Genomic DNA, 19,055 nt, shown 5'->3' on the forward strand with positions numbered 1-19,055 from the left:
GATCTTTTGTTCACTTTCCCCCCTCAGAAACTGTCTTTCCACCAGTGAAACTCAGAGTAACTTGAGCAACAGTGGTGAAAACAGAGTGCAGGTCTTGAAAACTGTCCCGGTAAATCTTTCCTTGAATCAGGAGCAGCTGGAGTCGTCTAAAAGGGAGCAGTTCAGTTCCAGCGTATCTGGAAGCCCAACCTCCGTTTCTGTGACAGGAGTTATGGTGGTGAAAGCGGAAGAGTATACCCCTATTTACATGGCTCCATCGGTGCATTACGCAAGGGGAGAAAATGAAGAGCACCGGGGGGTTATATTTGAACATGCACATTATGAAGTGCCCAACATCACGCCCCATTCAACCTATATGAAAGACGACCAGCGGAGCACTCCCGACAGTACTTACAGTGATACTTTTAAAGATGGCGGGGCAGAGGTATGTCCATCAATTGGGGCACTGTCAGTGTGAAAGTAGTGTCATTTATTCATTTGTCACATGTGTATCCCACTTTTCTCAAAGGATCTCTGGTGTTTCTCTTATTATCTCTACCACAATAAACAGTGCCAGTTCCACGTTTTTGAGGGCCCTTGGGCAAGATGCCCTCGATGGGCCCCCTCCCTCAGTAAGGCTGAGTTTGGACAACACTTTCAGCAACGGAGGCGGGAATAGGCAACTCAACATGCGTTATGTTGCGGGTACTCCTCACACGACATGTTGCCCCGCCCCCTGTTGCACAGCTGAAAATCCCGTCGTCCTTCCAGCTGGCTTTTGCTCCACCCTCCCTCCTCCCAGGGCTATCCCATCAGCCATTGCGAGTTCTGCTGGCTGTAGAGGAGTGGCCAGGGTGCTTTTTGCTGCTTCTGCCGGAGAACTCTATGTGCTCCCAAAATAGTGCATTCAACACGCTATGTTTGACAGCAGAGACCACCACATGACATGTTAAGCAACGAGTCTCTGGATAAGCAACGGAGCAGCCTGTTGTTTTTCTCCATTGCTTAAATCTAGAAAATAGCGTACAGTCAGTTGTGTGTCCGTTGTGATATATTATATTATACTATATTATATTATAATGTTTCTGATATGTTGAATATATAAAAATCTTTAATAAAAACATTATTAAAGAAAAAAAAACTATTTTTTAATTGCATACTTTCTCTCCATCTTTCAGAAATATCGCAGTGGTTCCGTAGGACCTGAGGAATACATTTATGAACAATCAGCCAAGTAAGTAACGACAATGAGTGAATTGTGGAAATACAGTAGATTCATAATTGGGCTCAGGCTAAAATATATGGCATATGGGACTCCAGTTTCGCTTGCCATATATGTAGTGCCACGCCATTGTTCAGGACACTGTGGCGCCCCCCATTTAGCATACTTATTCCCTATTTTCCAATAATATCTCTCTCAACGACTCACTTAAGTGGTGAAGATATCAAAATTGTTACTTCTCCAGATAATAAAAAGCTGAAATTTGGCTCAAAGCACTGAAATTGCAAATAAATCAAGATATGTCGTTTTTGGCTCTCTCCCTTGAAATTCAGAAGAGGAAGTCTATCTTGTAATAGTGACCAGCACTGGTACATTTAGTATGTATTATTTGTGCAACATAGCAAAGCAATGCTTAGATGGGATATAACATTGGCCATTGGATTTTCCCTCCTTCACAGTCGTCTTGACTGTCAATGGAAAACCCCAGTAGAGGATTATTTCTCCCTCTACACACAGCTATGTGGGAGCAGTTTCCCCGTGGTACTCTACTATGTGGTATAGTAATGTATGTGTGTTATCTTGCAATCATATAAGGAAAACTGATTGTGTGAGTTCCCCCCCACCCACCCAATTACCACCCTATCAGAAAGGAGAGTGATGATCAGGTGAGACAGACCTGTGTGATTAGCTCTGCCCACACGGTTGTTGTAGTCAGACACAGGTGTGAATTGGCCCATGGGAGAGAATTATGGTGGCTAATGGAAATAATAACATAAGGACAAACCCCATAATACCTGTCATTTCATACATCACCAATTTCATTGGACAAGATGTCAGGGAAACAGTTTTTCATTGGCTATTTAGACACTCCAATAAGATATCAATCGAGCCCTCCTTTGCTTTCACGGGACCCCAGTGCTAAGGCAAGAAAATTTAAATTTAAAGCCTTAAGGTTTATTAGTATTCTTCTAGATGGAAATCTTCACTCAAAAAGAATCTATGTTATGGAACTAAAGTCTGAATCCAGTGCCTACTGAGTTTAGTGGAATTACTTCTGATCACATAGGTTTTTGGGCCTCAAAGCTAGATAAGAGCAGAAGAATACAAATTAGAAATTGCTTTGCAAAATAGCTATACCTGCATCTCACTCCTCCTACTCTAGGGCATGAATGATCGTTTGGAAGTAATTTACCTTGTGGTTTAGAAAGAGTTGGAAAAGATGGTCAGGTATATTATATCTGGGTTTAAGAATATTGTTGAACAGACAAATAGGAGCTCAAATTGCTGTTGATAAACCAGTTGGTCCAGTCTATTACTTCAGCCTAGCATAGACTGGTTATTACCTTTAAAGCCCAACATGGTTTGGGTCCAAGTTACCTGCGGGATCGCCTTCTCGCATACAATCCACCCCGCACACTCAGGTCCTCTGAGAAAAATTTACTCCAGTCAGCCACAACTAGGCTGACAACCATTACCCAGAGGAGCTTCTCTTCTATGGCCCCCATATTATGGAATGGCCTGCCAGGAGAGATTTGTCAACTTAAGAGTCTTCCAAATTTAAGAAGCCATAAAGACGGATCTCTTCCAGCAGGCCTACCCAGTTGAATTTTAAGATGCCTTTTAATAATGCACTGCTTTTTAATAAAGTACTTTTACTGTTTTTAATCAACTGTATGTATTTTATGGTGTTTTGTATTTGTGTTGTACCTCGACTTGATCCAGAGGGAGAGGCGGGTAAGAAATAAATTATTATTATTATTATTATTATTATTATTATTATTATTATTATTATTATTATTATTATTGCTCTTCCTCCCTCAACTGTCGCCACCAGCAGACACTCAAATGGGCTAAGCTGAGGGAGGTAAGAGGAGGAAGCAGGGCTGTACCACCAGCCCTGTTGAGATTCTTAATCCCCCCCTCTTCTCTTCCCATTCTTTTTTCTGTTTGTGTCGTGTCTTTTTAAATTGTAAACAGGGACTGTCTTGTTTTACTAATTACATGTGAGTCATTCTTTGAGCCATTTGTCTGAGGAGCAGGGTAAAAAACAGCTAGGGTTCATTAAGCAAGTCTAATACTCACATTTTAGAACATAAGGGATTTGGTTTTTTTGGTTTTTTTAAACTGTTCTTTTTGTCTGTGTTTTGTTCTTACTTTCTTCATACAGCAGCACATTTCGGTATACTTTGGAAGCAACCAAATCCCTGCGTCAAAAGCAAGGAGAAGGACCAATGACCTACTTAAACAAGGGACAGTTTTATGCCATAACTTTGAGTGAAACTGGAGACAACAAATGCTTCAGACACCCAATCAGCAAAGTTAGGGTATGGCTGGTCTATTATGAGATTGATAACATTGATTTGCTAAAGACTTTTTAATGTGTGGGTGTGTTTACTTTTACTGACTGGGTTCAGATTACATGATAACCAACAGTGGGTTAAATAGTCAATGGTTGGTTAAATAGTCAACGGTGGGTTATTGTGCCGTCTGTTGGGATTTTTTTCACATCACAGTTGGTTAATCTGTGCAGAGTTGATTATTTGAACAACCGTTGGTTATCATGTTTTGTGTCCGGCACTGTTGACTATTTTGTCACACACAGTTGGTTATTTTCTGCAACTACAGAGTTCCCTGGCAAGGACGACCAAAGTGGAGGCTGCTGCTTTAATCCAGCTGGCAGAACTTGCAATGGCTGATAGGATATCAGCGGGAGGACTGGGGGTGGGGAGAGAGCAGGGAAGTGTCATTCAAACACGCCATTGACTAATAGTCAACTCAACGCTGGCCTTAATCTACACAACAGCTGATTATAATCATGTTGTGTGGGGAGTACCCCCTCGATAATCAACCATGGAGTTGACTATTAATCCACCATTGACTATTGTGTTGTCCAAACGAAGCCACCATGACCCTCTAAATATGCCATTTGTTACAATGGCCAATGTTCTGGTAGAAGCTTAAGCTCATTTCTGCCCAGAAGAGTTTGCAAGGCAAATCACTGAAGCAGGGTAACTTAAAAACTTAATCTTGGTAGCAAAATGTCATGGCCTGCTATTTCCTCCCCCCAGTTCTCATTTATACATCCCATCCTTCAGTTTAAACAAACTTCCAGGGCAGCTTACAGTCATAAAAAGAGTAAAACAATAACAAGAACCAGAAAATGCATTTTTTTAAAATCTACAGAAAGCAATTAAGACAGCAAAAGAGCATATTAAAAAGACAGCCGCTAAAAAACCATCAGTTAATTCCAGCTTTGGTTATGTGCTGGGCAAATAAAAAGATCTTTTTTCACTGGGCATCAAAAAGACATGAAGTTCAGTACCAAGCAAGGATTCCCTTCCAAATATGGGGCACCACAACTGAGAAAGCGTTCTCTGGTCATCGCTCATCTAATGTTGGGGGGCAGAAGGACTTGGAGGTGGGCCTCTGAGGATAATTCTAAGGTTTGAACAAGCTCATGTGGGAGAAGGTGGCCCTTCTGATCCCCAAGATGGTCCCCAAGATGTTTGCAGCTCTGAACAACCACTAGGCATTGATGGTAATCAACAGCTTGTGAGTTTCCACCATTAATTTACCAGGGGGCAAAAAATATAGGGCATTTTTCATTGGGAAGACAGCATGGAGAAAAGAATTAACCTCCCAAGCTGAATCAACCCACCATGGCGGCGGTTGTTGTTGTTATTATTTATTTATTTATTTATTACATTTTTATACCGCCCAATAGCCGAAGCTCTCTGGGCGGTTCACAATAATAATAATAATAATAATAATAATAATAATAATAATTTAAATAATATTTTTTGTCTCTCTCTTCTGCCAAGACTCTTGTTCATGCATTGGTTATTTCTCGGTTGAACTACTATAACCTTCTTCTCACTGGCCTTCCTTCTTCTCACATCAGTACGTTGGTTTCTGTTCACCACTCTGCCGCAAAGATCATCTTCTTGGCTCGCCGCTCTGACCAAGTTACTCCACTTCTGAAATCTCTTCATTGGCTTCCAATTCACCTCAGAGTCCAATATAAACTTCTCCTGTTGACCTACAAAGCTTTTCACAGTCTAACTCCTTCGTATCTTTCCTCTCTCATCTCACACTATTGCCCCGCTCGTGCTCTTCGCTCCTCAGATGCCATGTTTCTTACCTGCCCAGAGGTCTCTACTTCCCTTGCTCGGCTTTGTCCATTTTCTTCCACTGCCCCTCATGCCTGGAACACTCTTCCAGAACATTTGCGAACTACAAGTTCAATCGCAGTTTTTAAAGCTCAGCTAAAAGCTTTTCTTTTTTCTAAAGCTTTTAGAACTTGATTTTGTTCTTACTTTTATACTGTTAGTTTTACTCTACCCTGTGCCTGTTTGGTGCATTCTCTTCCCCTTCTTATTGTTTTATTATGATTCTATTAGAATGTAAGCCTATGTGGCAGGGTTTTGCTATTTTATTGTTTTACTCTGTACAGCACCATGTACACTGATGGTGCTATATAAATAAATAAATAAATGCAATAGATTCTATCCAAGGATCTCCCATACACCATGTCTTGTTTCAACCCTAAGGCATTACTTTTTGAAAAAGCTTTCGATGGCTGAGTTGCTGATTTTCTGTTCCATTGCTTTTGCATTTCAGTGTAGATTTAGATGATATTGGTGTAGCTTTTTTCCTTGTATCGTACACCCCTTTGAAACTTCTTTACATTTAAAAAATACATACATACAAACAAACAAACAAACCAAAGAGAGGGAGCCTATAATATTGCAAATGCCATGGCTCTTGTAGCTGTTTTCTGTTGAGCCTTGCAAGTCTCCCCTGTATCTCTATCTGGGCTTGGGAGTCCTGCTGTTATTTGCTTTTATCACAGAATCAAGAACAAAATGCACGCAGGGTGTGATTGGATGGCAAAACTCATTTATTAATAAATATTTGAGAAAGCGCCTTCTCCCTTAGCAGCCTGAGGTCATCAGATGAGGCGCTCCTGATGGTTCCGCATGGACTTGCAATCTGTTTGGAGTCAACTTCCAGTAGAGCTTTTAATATTTTGGTTCCCTCTCTGCGGAGTTCCCTGCCAGCTGAAGAATTTATAGAAGCCTTTCCTGAATGATCAACCACGTTTTTATTCACAGAACTTGATTTTAAAGATGTGTATTCTTTGGTATTTTGATTGGTTTTTCTTTAGAGTTCACCACTCAGAAATCCTTTTAGATACAGAGCGGTTTATAAATTTTGTAAATAATAACAACAACACTCGAAAGGATTCTCTTTTTTTTAGCATTTGGGCAAAGTCCCATCAATCATCTGATGACTGTTCTGTGGTCTTTCCAGAGTGTGATCATGGTTGTGTTCAGCGAAGATAAAAACCGCGATGAGCAGCTGAAACACTGGAAATACTGGCATTCGCGGCAGCACACAGCTAAACAGAGGGTCCTTGATATTGGTGAGTGAGCAAGTGGGCCTGTGAGTATCCATGCCCCCCAGTGCGTTTTGTTAAGCTGGAGACTTTCTGCTTAGGTTGGCCATTTCCAGAAGTGGATTTTGTTCTGGAGGATGGCCAACCAACTGGCAACCAATCAGCCTGGCTTTGGACCACCCTAGTCTGGTCAGCTTCCAAGAAGGAAACGTACTCCAACCCAAGAGCAAAGAAGCAACCGTTCAATTGAGATATATATGCTGATGAAAATAAATAACATTCACAAACCTAATGTAACAATTTTACAACTTCAAACTAAAACTTACAGCCACTGTGTCATTCAGTACCAAAACCCCCCCTCAAATAAAACATAACCAAACACATTTTGACCATAGCTCTTCTTCAGTCTAAAATATATACGCACATATATACACATCTTCCACATGACAGCCTGTCAGATATTTGAAGACTACTATCATGTCAGCTTGACATAAAGTATTGCTTGTGATATTTATATGGAGAATATGGGGGTGAGGAACTTCACAAAATGTGCTAAGGGCACATTGGAAAGGGCACCAAAATGATCCAGGGGCTGGAATATCTCCCCTATAAGAGAAGGCTACAACAGCTGGGATTGTTGAGTTTGGGGGGAAAAGGGGAGTAAGGGGAGACATGATAGAGGTGTACAAAATTCTGCATGATGTGGAGAAAGTGGTTAGGGAGACATTTTTCTCCCTGTCTCAAAAGACTAGAACTCAGGGACATCCAATGAAGCTGATTGGTGGTAGATTCAGGACAGATAAAAGAAGTACTTCTTCACACAGCGCATAGTTAAACTATGGAATTTGTTACCCTAAGATGTAGTGACGGCTACCAACTTGGATGGCTTTAAAAGAGGGTTAGACAAATTCCTGGAGGAAAAAGCTACCTGGCCCGCTTGCATTGGCTGCCTATACGTTTCCGAGCCCAATTCAAGGTGCTGGTTTTAACCTATAAAGCCTTACATGGCTTGGGACCACAACACCTGACGGAACGCTTCTCCCGACATGAACCTACCCGTACACTGCACTCAACATCTAAGGTCCTCCTCTGAGTGCCTACTCTGAGGGAAGCTCATAGGATGGCAACAAGGGAGAGGGCCTTTTCAGTGGTGGCCCCCCAATTATGGAATGATCTCCCCGATGAGGCTCGCCTGGCGCCAACGTTGTTATCTTTTCGGCGCCAGGTCAAGACCTTTCCCTTCTCCTAGGCATTTAACAGCATTTAACAACATATGTTAAGTTTGTTTTTTAATGGACCCCAGAACTGTTGTTGTTTAAAATGGATGCTGTTTTATACTGTTTTTATATATTTTTGATAGTTTAAAATTTTGTATACTTTTTAATGTTCACTGTTTTTAACTTTTGTACACCGCCCAGAGAGCTTCGGCTATGGGGGCTGTATATAAATTTAATTAATATATATAAATAAATAAATAAATAAATAAATAAATAGTTACTAGTCCTAGAAGGGGAGGCTGTTGTTGCTTCTCTTTGTCACTGCTCATATACTTAAAAAAGCACAGATGAATAGGCAACAATAGTGAAGAGGAGGAGGATTAGGACCAGGGTGCCAGCAGTGTGCCCCCTGCTGGAGTGTGCCCCCTTTGTAAAGGCCCTATGATACCGACCCCTGACCCTGGCCCTGAGTCTAATCTCCCACCTAATATTGCTTATCATCTTGTACTAGCATCTAGACTTGATAACAGATCTCTCTGTCTGGAAAGATGACCCAACTTCCTCACAATGCGGATGAAAGTCTGAAATGCTGGCATTGACTCCCAGCTCCTCTGAAATGCCAAATCTCCCATTTGAAAATTCCACAGATCTCCCTGCCCTGAAGTGTTCTAGACATTCCAAGCACATTGTTTCACTTGTCCAGGCAGCATCCCAGCCCTTCAGAGCAGACACGCTTATGAATACTTTCTGCTAAATCAGTCAGCTTTCTGCCACGTAAAGGTTGCAAATATTAATTGTCTCTTGACTACAGCTTGTGTTTTTTTTTAATAGTAATAATTAAAGGGGCGGCAAAAAGGATAGAAAATGTCCATTTGTCAGTGGAGAAAAGAAATACCATACTGCTCAGACTCATGTCTTTTTAGACTGAAGATACATTTGCTTTATTCACTGTATGTTGACTGCTAGGTATATGTAACTTGTGGATTTATTCTGAATGGGAACCTTTAGAGTATTTTGTAGTTGTTGTTTTTTAAAAAGAAACCTTGATAATTCTCCTGGTGGCTTGTGACATTTAGAGCTTTGTGTAGGGAGCTGGAATCCTTTATAAATCCAGTTTGGTGAATGAATGTTCCCCAAAATAAAAGGACCTCAAGGCAATGGGCTTGACAGAGGCCCCGTGCAGGCATAAAACTAGCAATCTCTAGACCATGATTAGCAGATCAGGAATGTGCCACAGGCTCACATGTCCTCTCTCCTTCCCACACAATTTCCCCCTTTGCCTCTCTGGTTTGGAATAAGTATGATGCAGCATTGTATCTGTGCAGGCACTAATCCATGGTAATGTCGACTGGTACCAAGTGCCCTGTGGGAAGGGAGGAGTGAGGGACACAGAAGCAGGCAAAGGGATCATCGGGGTCTGCTCCAGTTGGACTCCCCCCCCTAACTGAAATCAACATCCAGTGTGCCAGAGCCAGTGTGGTGTAGTGGCTAAGGTGTTGGACTGGGAGTCGGGAGATCTGGGTTCTAGTCCCCATTCAGCCATGGAAACCCACTGAGTGACTTTGGGCCAGTCACAGACTCTCAGCCCAACCTACTTCACAGGGTTGTTTTTGTGAGGATAACATGGAGAAGAGGAAGGTTATGTACGCTGCCTTGGGTTCCTTGGAGGAAAAAAAGCGGGATATAAATGTAATACATAACAAATAATAATCCGAGGCTGGCTCTTGCTTCAGTGCAGCTGGTTGTGTTGTTGAGTTTTGTTATTTGAGTGCGTGGTTCTTGCTGTAGCTGTCGCATTCTATAAATATTATAAGCCGCTTCAAGGATTCCAGTTGAAAAGTGGGATATAAATCTACTAAATAAATAGACGTTGACCATGGTTAGCTTTTCAATCTGGCAGGACAGGTTGTCACAAGGAGGCCACCGTCAGATAGCTGCCGAGGGCCCAGCGCTGCTGCCTCCTTCTCCCCAGCTGTAATACCTCTCCTGCTTCCTCTGTCCGTGCTTCAGCTGGCATGGCTGCATCCTCCTCCTCTCTCCCTCTCCAGACATTGCGGGGTGGTCCTGCCTACCCAACTGTCCACCGATAGTGGATGATCATAGGAAAGAATAGCAGATGAAAGGCGTCATTTGTTGCATTGGGGAAGCCCATCGTCATGGTTGGCAGAGGGTCATGCTGAGGGTCCCATGCAAACCTAAAGCTGGCCTTGCGCCAGGATTAGAAGCTGGTTTGCAAACACTATTCTAAGCGAATATGGTTAGCAACCATAGTTGGCTGGTGCCAGTACAGGCGCAACTTTGATCCCTTCCCAGTTTTTGCCATTTATGTTTTCCATGGCTGATTTCCTCGTATGTTTCTCTGTACCGAAAACCTTATTTCTTCCTAAAATGTGAAGCCTGCCATCAGAATTCACCTAATAGAATGCAATCGAACAAAATCAGACTCTGGCATCATTTAATGAGTCCAAAGAGTCAGAAACTGATTTATTTTATTTGTTCAATAGGTTTTTATACCACCCTTCAACAGTTGTTCCAGGGTGGGTTACAAAGTTTATGGAATAAGCAAGTCATCTAAGATCACTAGTAGTAAAACGCAAGTCATGTGGAATGTGAAAACATGCCTGAGCATAAGGATAAAGGTTCATGTTTTACAAAAGCAGTCATGATTTTTTTTCCTATGCTGTTTGTTACAGCTGATTACAAGGAGAGCTTCAACACCATCGGGAATATTGAAGAAATTGCCTATAATGCCGTGTCGTTTACTTGGGATGTCAATGAAGAAGCAAAGGTAAAGCATCATCCTGCAACAAACTTATTAAAACCTATTTATATGAGCTGCTCAGCAAACAGGGTTTGAATTCTGTATCCCATATTTGTCCCAGTGTAAAGCAAAATATGGGATGTTTTAAAACAGTCATGATTAAAGCTGAGAAAGACAGGTTGACTACTTGTAACTGAGGTTTTTCGAGTGGTCATTTGTGTATTCGCACATATGGGCTCTGTATAGATGCACAGGGACCACAAAGAAGAAATACCTGATTTTGAAATTTCACTGACATTCAAGTGAATTGTAACTTTGGAGCGATATCAAAATGTTATTTTGAAGGAATACATGCAATCCAAGGAACATAGGAAGCTGCTTTCTACTGAGTCAGACCATAGGTCCATCTCGCTTGGTATTGTGTTCCCCAGCCTTCCCCAGCTTCATGCCCCCTGAATGTTATGGACTTCAACTCCCATCAGCCCCAGCCAGCATGACAAACAGCCAGGAAAGCTGGGACTTGTAGTTCAAAAAATATCTCGAGGGCACCTGTTTGAGGAAGCTTGGTCTACACTGAGTGGCAGTGGTTTTCCAGGGTCTCTTTCGTAGCCCTGCCTGGGGGTGGCTGGGATTGAACCTGGGATCTTCTGAAGCACAAAGTCAGTACATATCATGTTTCAGCTCTGTCTTGCTCATTTCTGATTGCTGCAGGCTCCCCTAGCTTTCTGTTGCTCTAGTGGAAGGGTCCCGTGAGTGCATGGGCAGTGTTGGACACTGCCCATAGATGTCTGTGTTTCGCAACACAGAAATGATCCCCCTCTTTGTGTGGTCCATTTGAGTGCATGATACACTTTAGCCTGTTTTCCTACACCCGAGATGCACTCCATGTAGGAGGAAAAGATCGAAAAATTGAAGTCGTCTTTAATTGAAAGCTGGTGAATAGGGTATGACACATCATGCAGTAGTACTACAGGAGGAGTTGGGGAATTTTAAAGCATGGCTGGGGGGCATAGAGGACCTCTTGTCCAGGTGGTTAGTGTCACCAGGTCATAAGCATTTGAATGGCTATTGCATGGATAGTGGTTGTCTGTCTACTCTTAATGTTACCTGGGGATCTGGAGATGGCCATCTGAGATCCTGGCTTCACGTTACACTTGCCAAGTGGAAAGCAAGCAGGCTCTTCCTGTTCAGAATTCTGAAGGCTTCCCCAAAGACAGGCAGAGAAAGCTGGAGGAGACTGCAGGCAAACATAAAGAAAGCAGAAGCCCCTGGCTGGCTTTTTTCTCTGCATTGATTATCTTTGCTTCTATTTCTGCTTAGGAGCTAATATTTATTTATTTACTAATTAATTAATGCAATTTTATCCCACTTTTCAGACAATTATTGTCTCCCAAAGGGGCTCACATCAAGAGACAGAGAGTGGGGGGGGGGGGGCAGGCCATCAGGCTTACAAACTAAAATGACAAGGCACAAGGGAATCATAGAATAGTAGAGTTGGAAGGGGCCTATAAAGCCATCGAGTCCAAAGGGGAGAGGAGGGGAAAGGAAGAGGAGGGGGAGAGGACTTTCAAGGCCAGAACAAGATAGTGAGCTATAAGCGGCCATTTAGATGCTCTTTGGCCAGGCTGACCTTCCCTTCTTGTTGTTCTTGCTTGGATAGCAATTGGTGGCTCTTGTTCCTTTGGCAGATGGATGGGGGCCGATGGATGGGATTTGCCCCTTGGCTTGATGTTATTCCTGGGGTGCAGCTTCCCATGGCCCTGATGGAAGAAGCCAGAGAGTGTTCCCCTTCTGCTGTCCAGTCACAGGGCAACTTTCCTTAGGAGCTGGGAGGGAAAGGAGCAGGGAACCCAGAGGCACCACTGCAGTTGTGGTTAGCATTATATCCTTGTACTGTATAAATGATCTCCTAACACAGTGGCGTGAATCTTTTAATTAATGTTTGCAACGTTCTTCGTACCGCTTTTGGCTCCTTTGATCCGAGAATGTTACAGCGTGTGACATAATTATCACTACAAATTGTGAGGATTCGGCGAAGGCCCATCACAAGCAGGAAGATGTGAATCCGTGCTGCAGCGTTCGGTCTTGGTTGTGTAAATCTAAGTGGCTGAGAACAGTTTGGGGCCAGAGCGGAAATTGGGTGTGGTATGTCGGTGCGTTTCTATGTGGGATTTTCTGGGCTTAGGATCGAAGGCAGCCCATTGTGATTCCGGGAGCAGAAGGACTAGCTTAATACTGCAAGAAGGAAGTCCATTTGCAGAAGAGTTCAGAAAGGCTTTCATCAGTAGCCAGAGTGATATCGGGCTGTTGATGTTTGCTGATGAAGAAGCACATCCTGCTGGGCTTAGCAAGACAAATCCCCCATTGTGCAGTGAGCTGTTTGCCAGCAGAGGAATTCTAGAATTTCATTAAAAAGATGTAAATCCCTTACTATTGGAGAGAAGCTTTACTGGTGCTGGATATATATTGCACCAAAATGTTAAATCTATTATTGAAATAGAAAATCTTAATTTGTGTGTGCGTGCATATATATAAGAGGTATCATATATATGCTTTAGGGTGGATTCCTGCATTGAGCAGGGGGTTGGACTCGATGGCCTTGTAGGCCCCTTCCAACTCTGCTATTCTATGATTCTATGATTCTATCAGCAGGCTCAGTAGAGCTTCAATGTTTGCAGAAATACACAAACATTTCTTGGAAAAGCTAGCTGACCTATTCTTGTTGAAACCCCAACTTCACGTGCCTAACTTTCTGGAGGGCATCAGGTTGGGGAAGAACTGGTCTACAGGTGGGCAGTATTTTTGGAAAATATGCTCTTCTTTCCCTTTGGTTCCTTTGCTAGCTTTCATCACTCAACTTTGCAATGCCATTTGTAGGGATGCGCTACTGTTTTTTACTTCAATTGGTGGAGTCAAGCTTGCAGGCAAAATCAGCATGACCCAGGTTGCCATGGAATGAAGAAAACAACAACAATCAACAACAACCCAAGGGAGCCCAAGTCGTAGTAACTTGCTCCCACTCGTGAAAGTTAACAAATTTTAGCAGAGGCTGCTTCCTGCTATTTTGGTCTTTTGTTGTTTGAAAAGGTAATATATGGGATTGGTGGTGGAAATTGGTGGAGGTTAACTCTATCCATCCCTCATTCCTTGCCAACAATGTTTAGGCTACTGTAATGTGTTGCACATGGAGCTGCCATTGAAGACTTCTTGGGAACTGCAGTTAGTCCAAAATCTTACCTTTCAACAGCTGCTAGGGTTGCTAAGAACCCGGCTAATAGGAACATATCTCAGGAGTGCTTAAACAGCTTCACTGGCTCCTGGTTAATTTCTGAGCAAAGCTAACAGTGTTTGTCCTCATCATGAAAGCCCTGTATGACTTGGGATCTGGGTACCTGGACAAGTGCCTATTTCAGCCTTTCCCAATTTGATATCTTTCAGCCGTTTTGGACTACATGGCAGCAGGCTGGGGAATTCCCTCATGAACCTGCCGATCACTAAAGTCATCTTCAGAGACCCTCCTCTGGGTGACCTCATTATCTGAGGTGATGGGGAACAGGGCCTTTTCAGTTGTGGCACCTTTGGAATGCTCATTATTAGGGAGGCTTGCCCCGCACACACTTCATTCATTTCACTCATTTATTACATTTCTGTACCGCGAAATAACTGAAGCTCTCTGGGCGTGGTTTACAAAGCTTAAAAACTTTTAAAATACATTATTCATAGTATAAAAACTATTTACATACAAACGTATAAACAGACAGGACACACACAGCCATGCATATATCTAAACAATTTTAAATATACAACAATAAGAAAAGTCCCAAACACTTGATGCAGAAGCATCTTCAGCCACTAGGTGTAGACATCACTAACCAGCACATCGTTTTGCATACAGTTTGAAGCCTGGGGAGATTAGTAGGCTAAGCAACAGAATTATAAGCCTTCTCCCCCACTCCCCACTGCAGTGGGGCAGCGTTGTGGGGCAGCCTTCCTTCAGGGGAATAGAGTGGATAGACCCCTCCCCTGGGGATACTGGGGTTAAGAACATAAGAAGAGCCCTGCTGGATCAGACCAAGGGTCCATCTAGTCCAGCACTCTGTTCACACAGTGGCCAACCAGCCATCGGCCAGGGATGAACAAGGAGGACATGGTGCAACAGAACCCTCCCACCCATGTTCCCCAGCAACTGGTGCACACAGGCTTACTGCCTCGAATACTGGAGATAACACACAACCATCGGTGCTTCTATCCATTGATAGCCTTTGCCTCCAGGAATTTATCCAACCCCCTTTTAAAGCCATGTGCACGGGTGCCACATGGCTTCACTCAGACAGGAAGGGCATGTGTCCAACTCTGATAGTTGTGTAAGTTTGCTTAAAAGCTTCACTGTATCAAACAAAGGGCTATTCCAACCTGTGCAAACCTGGATCCATTCGCTAGTTAACATATAAGCAGTTTACTCCCTACTTAGTTTACCCCCTACTTAGTTCCATAGAGCTCCTCTTTATATTTGGAATTGTCAGGGAATTTGAAATGCTGGGGCCATTTTTTGGCCGATGTAGCTTTTAACTCCTTAACATGGTGGCTGTGGCAATCCAGGGGCTGCCATTAATACAGTAGCTTCTCGCCAAATCCATGTGCATTTTTTTTTCATTGCTATCAAATATCTTTAACCCCAGGCATGCACTAAACAACCCAAGTATTTTGACAAGAATAAGCTTGTAATAATAATTTGGGGTTGCAGATTGGAAAGAAAACTCCCATCGATTGGTGCCAGCCAGTTCCTCTCCACCCTCCACTGCAATGCTATTGTCACCCACCCACCCCCATGTGTGTGCATGATGTGCATTTGAAAGGTCACAAGGTGAGCCGTTCCATTTCTGGGCATTAACTTGTTCCAACTCACCTAGTCATTTGAAGCTAAGATTCTTGCCAGTGGGGGCCGCTTTTCCTTCAGCAATTACCTCACTCCAGAGAGCTGGAAGCTCTAATTATAGACTCTCCTGAGGATAGCTTTTAAATTGGCTCCATTGTTCTGAAGGCATTTTCCTCTTTTCCCACAATTTTGAGATTAAATGAATTTCTCTGTTACAAAGGCCTCTCTTTTTGAAATCAAGATTCGAGACTGAATGTACCAGAGTAATGCCTGGAGTTGCATGGTAAAAGAAGCGCTCCCTTAAACCGAGTTCTCAAAACTTTCCACATAGTTGTTTTCAAGGGGGTGGAGAAGGAAAACCTGTTTGAGTTTCCCAGTGACAACATCAGGTGCCATGTATTCACACAGTCATTGAGTTGGAAGGGATTTAAGAGGTACTCTAGTATTTTAATGGGACATGTGCCAGATTTTACATGTGTATGCTCTTCATATTGATGCGAGGCTAGAGTCCGTTAAAGTGGAGTACTTAAAAAATTAGAATGACAACCAGAAACTGTTGTGTGTTTCTGAAATGAGAGCCAGGGTTCCTTCAATCACGTCTAAAACGAGACGCTTCAAATAAAACACCATGGTCACAATGCATTTAGGAACTGCAGTGTACACATGGTTGAACAGGTGTGTAACAAGCTTTTGCAGCAAATTGTGTTTTTATGTAGTTGCTGGGGCGTGGTGCAGAGTTAAGGAAGCTTCTTAAAGGGAAATGTAAACATTTGCTGGAGACATTGGTATTGAGCTGAAACAAAGGCATTGACTTTGTATGGAATTTATAAGGTAACGGATGTCAAAAGAAACTATAAACGCTGCACTTACTCTGCACAAAGGCACTTTATTTATTTAAAGCTCTACCCTGCCCTGTGTTTAGCACTCAGGACTAACTACATCATTCTAAAAATCAGGAACAAAAATGAAGGATAAAAATATAATTAGTGCATGGTTTTCTGTGGTTTAAAATTAACATAAAAAATATTGACATCTTAATTTCTTTTGGGGCCAAGAAGATAGAAGTACGCCATTTTAAGCTATAAAGCTTCTAGAAACATAAGAAGCCACCTTGTACAAGGTCAAACGTGCCTTGTATTGTCTCTTCAGATGATCAGCAGCGCTGCAAATTCTCATGTTGAAGTCTTTCATGTCTCTTGTTAGTGGATCCTTTATTAATTGGAGATGCCAAGAATTGAGCCTGTGATTCTCTGCATGCAAAGACATACTACTGTGGTACTTTCATTGCCTGCACTATTTGAAAATAATTCTTTCTGTATAACCAGGCATCCAGAAATTGACTCGCCAGCTCGCCAGGGTAGAGTGTCCCGAGCTGTCTGGCGAGCAGAACATTTGCACTACCTGAAACCTCTCATTGCCACTACAGTCTTCCAGCTAGAAACAAATAGCAGGGGTCCCTTCTGAGTAGCAGAAAAGAATCTTTACCCATATAAATGCTATACATACCCCCATGAATGGGAAGGGTCCCTGACTATCTCCCATGCCCTCTGTGCATGCCAGAGGATGTGGAGGGGGGATTGATGGAGACCACAAACAATGGCTGGATAGTAAGCCAAACCAACATTTGTGCCCTGTTCTTTATTTAACTGAGCTTTCTGGATGCTAGTGCATTTGCATCTCCAGTTGTAAGGTGCTTCACATCTTACAGCTCCAAGATGCCACCTTTCCTACGCAAGAACATTCTTTAGCAACCTGGGGGCTGCTCAGAAGATGCACTGATAGCAAACACATGCTCTAAAATATGCTTCTAAGTACTACATATTAACATTTTTAGCATGTATAATGTAAGCACAAGCTAAAAACATGTTGTCTGGAATAGCTCTCAGGTCCATAATTTGCCACTGTTTTAGTATATCTGCTACAATAGACATCAGAGAGGGTTATGCAGCAAAACACCTAATTAACTTCTGGTTAGGGTCCCAGGAATGCAGAATAGTTTGTACAGGCTAACTATCCCTGTATCTCTCGCTGTTTTCGCAAGATATGATTATAGCTGAATTATACAGATATTTACTGGGAGCCAAGTCCCTCTGTGGACAAATATATGGATATTTGGTCTGCTCTTCTTGAAACGTATGCATAATCTCCCCTCCTTTTTTTTTAAAGAATATTGTACTTGATGGAATATTGGTATTTCTGTGCATGTAATATTCTGTTCTTTTTTCATTTTCATTTTCACGATTTGTTTTCTGTATACTTTAGTTTAATTCATAATAAAAGGAAAAAAGATTAAGATATAAAGATGGAAAGTGTGCATAGGATTGCAGCTTCAGATTGGTTTTTATAATCCTAATAGTCATCTTCAAAATCTTGATGTTTCCCTGCTCTTAGAAATGCCATGCCAGCCAGTTTCTCATTGTGGAATAGATGCCATTCCCAAGAGGAGAGCTAGATCTCTCTCTCTCTCTCTCTCTCTCTCTCTCTCTCTCTCTCTCTCTCTCTCTCTCTCTCTCTCTCTCACACACACACACACACACACACACACACACACACACGGCAACTCATCATGCTCCTCTTTAAAAGAGTTGCAGGTGACTCCCACTTCCTGGGTCTCCTCTTCCAAGGTTGAACTTGTCTGTATAACAGTTTTGTACACCACTCTTTCTCCAAGAACTTAGGATGTCATGAGCAGCCTTTCCCCCTTATCCTTACAACTGCCCTGTGAGGTTAGGATAGGTTGAGAGTGACTGGCCCAAGGTCACCTCACGAGTGTTGTGGCAACAGTGGCGGTTTGAAGCCAGAAGTCCCTAGTCAAAGTCTCAACATGCTAACCATTGCACCACACTATCTCCCAACTTGCTTATCTTCCCCCAGAGTGAGATGAGTGAATTTCAGCTGTAAAAAAGAATTGCAACTTCTCACCGAAGGACAAATTGTGTAGTTTCTGCTTTGGGAAGAAGAAGTAAACAAGTTGCCCATAGTTTCCCCTGCTATTCCCTGTGGGTTCAGTGGGTAGATGCGAGTATCTTCTGTTTTATGTTGTTGTTAGTTAATTTATTATTTGTATTGTATTTCATGATTACTGGTTTTACCTATGCAGTCAGCCAGTCTGAGGGTGTCAGTACAAGAGCAGGAAATTATTGCTATTTTTATGAAGCGTGTTTACAATTCCAGCCAAAAACCAAGATTTGAAAAAAGAGGAAAATGGACAACCCTAGATCGTTCAAACTGAGCAGCAATGTTTCCAGGGGCCACTCTTGAAATAGAAATGGCTGTTTGCCTTGACACAATCTGCATTAACCATATTTACAAGTGCAAAGAAAAAAGGGTGCATTACTGTGCAATCCTATACAAACATGTCTAGCCAGAAATAAGTCCCATTGAGTTAAAAGGATCAGATAGCAGGAGACAGGAAATACTTCCTGCCTTAGATCCTGAAGAGATGCTGCTAGTTGGAATAGGCATTACTCAGTTAGACGTACAAAGAATCTGCTTTGGTATGAAACACTTTCCTATATTCCTAAGCCATTTGTTCAAATTTATTGCTAACCTAGTCTAAACTAAATTTCTCTAAGGAATTTATTTAGTGTGACAGTTTAAAT

The 19,055-nt window shown here is 42.4% G+C and overlaps 1 protein-coding gene across 2 annotated transcripts in view; it reads left to right on the forward strand.

The window, feature by feature from the left end:
* Window positions 1-19,055, forward strand: part of GRHL2 (grainyhead like transcription factor 2) — an 89,818-nt gene that overhangs the window by 27,593 nt on the left and 43,170 nt on the right. For both annotated transcript variants that reach the window (XM_063131030.1, XM_063131031.1), the window contains 5 exons: window positions 28-424; window positions 1,158-1,213; window positions 3,369-3,525; window positions 6,515-6,626; window positions 10,510-10,604. In XM_063131030.1, coding sequence (XP_062987100.1) covers window positions 28-424; window positions 1,158-1,213; window positions 3,369-3,525; window positions 6,515-6,626; window positions 10,510-10,604 — 817 coding nt within the window. The remainder of the gene's footprint in view (window positions 1-27; window positions 425-1,157; window positions 1,214-3,368; window positions 3,526-6,514; window positions 6,627-10,509; window positions 10,605-19,055) is intronic.

This window comes from Elgaria multicarinata, chromosome 7, assembly GCF_023053635.1.
Source record: "Elgaria multicarinata webbii isolate HBS135686 ecotype San Diego chromosome 7, rElgMul1.1.pri, whole genome shotgun sequence".
Classification (NCBI taxonomy): domain Eukaryota; kingdom Metazoa; phylum Chordata; class Lepidosauria; order Squamata; family Anguidae; genus Elgaria; species Elgaria multicarinata.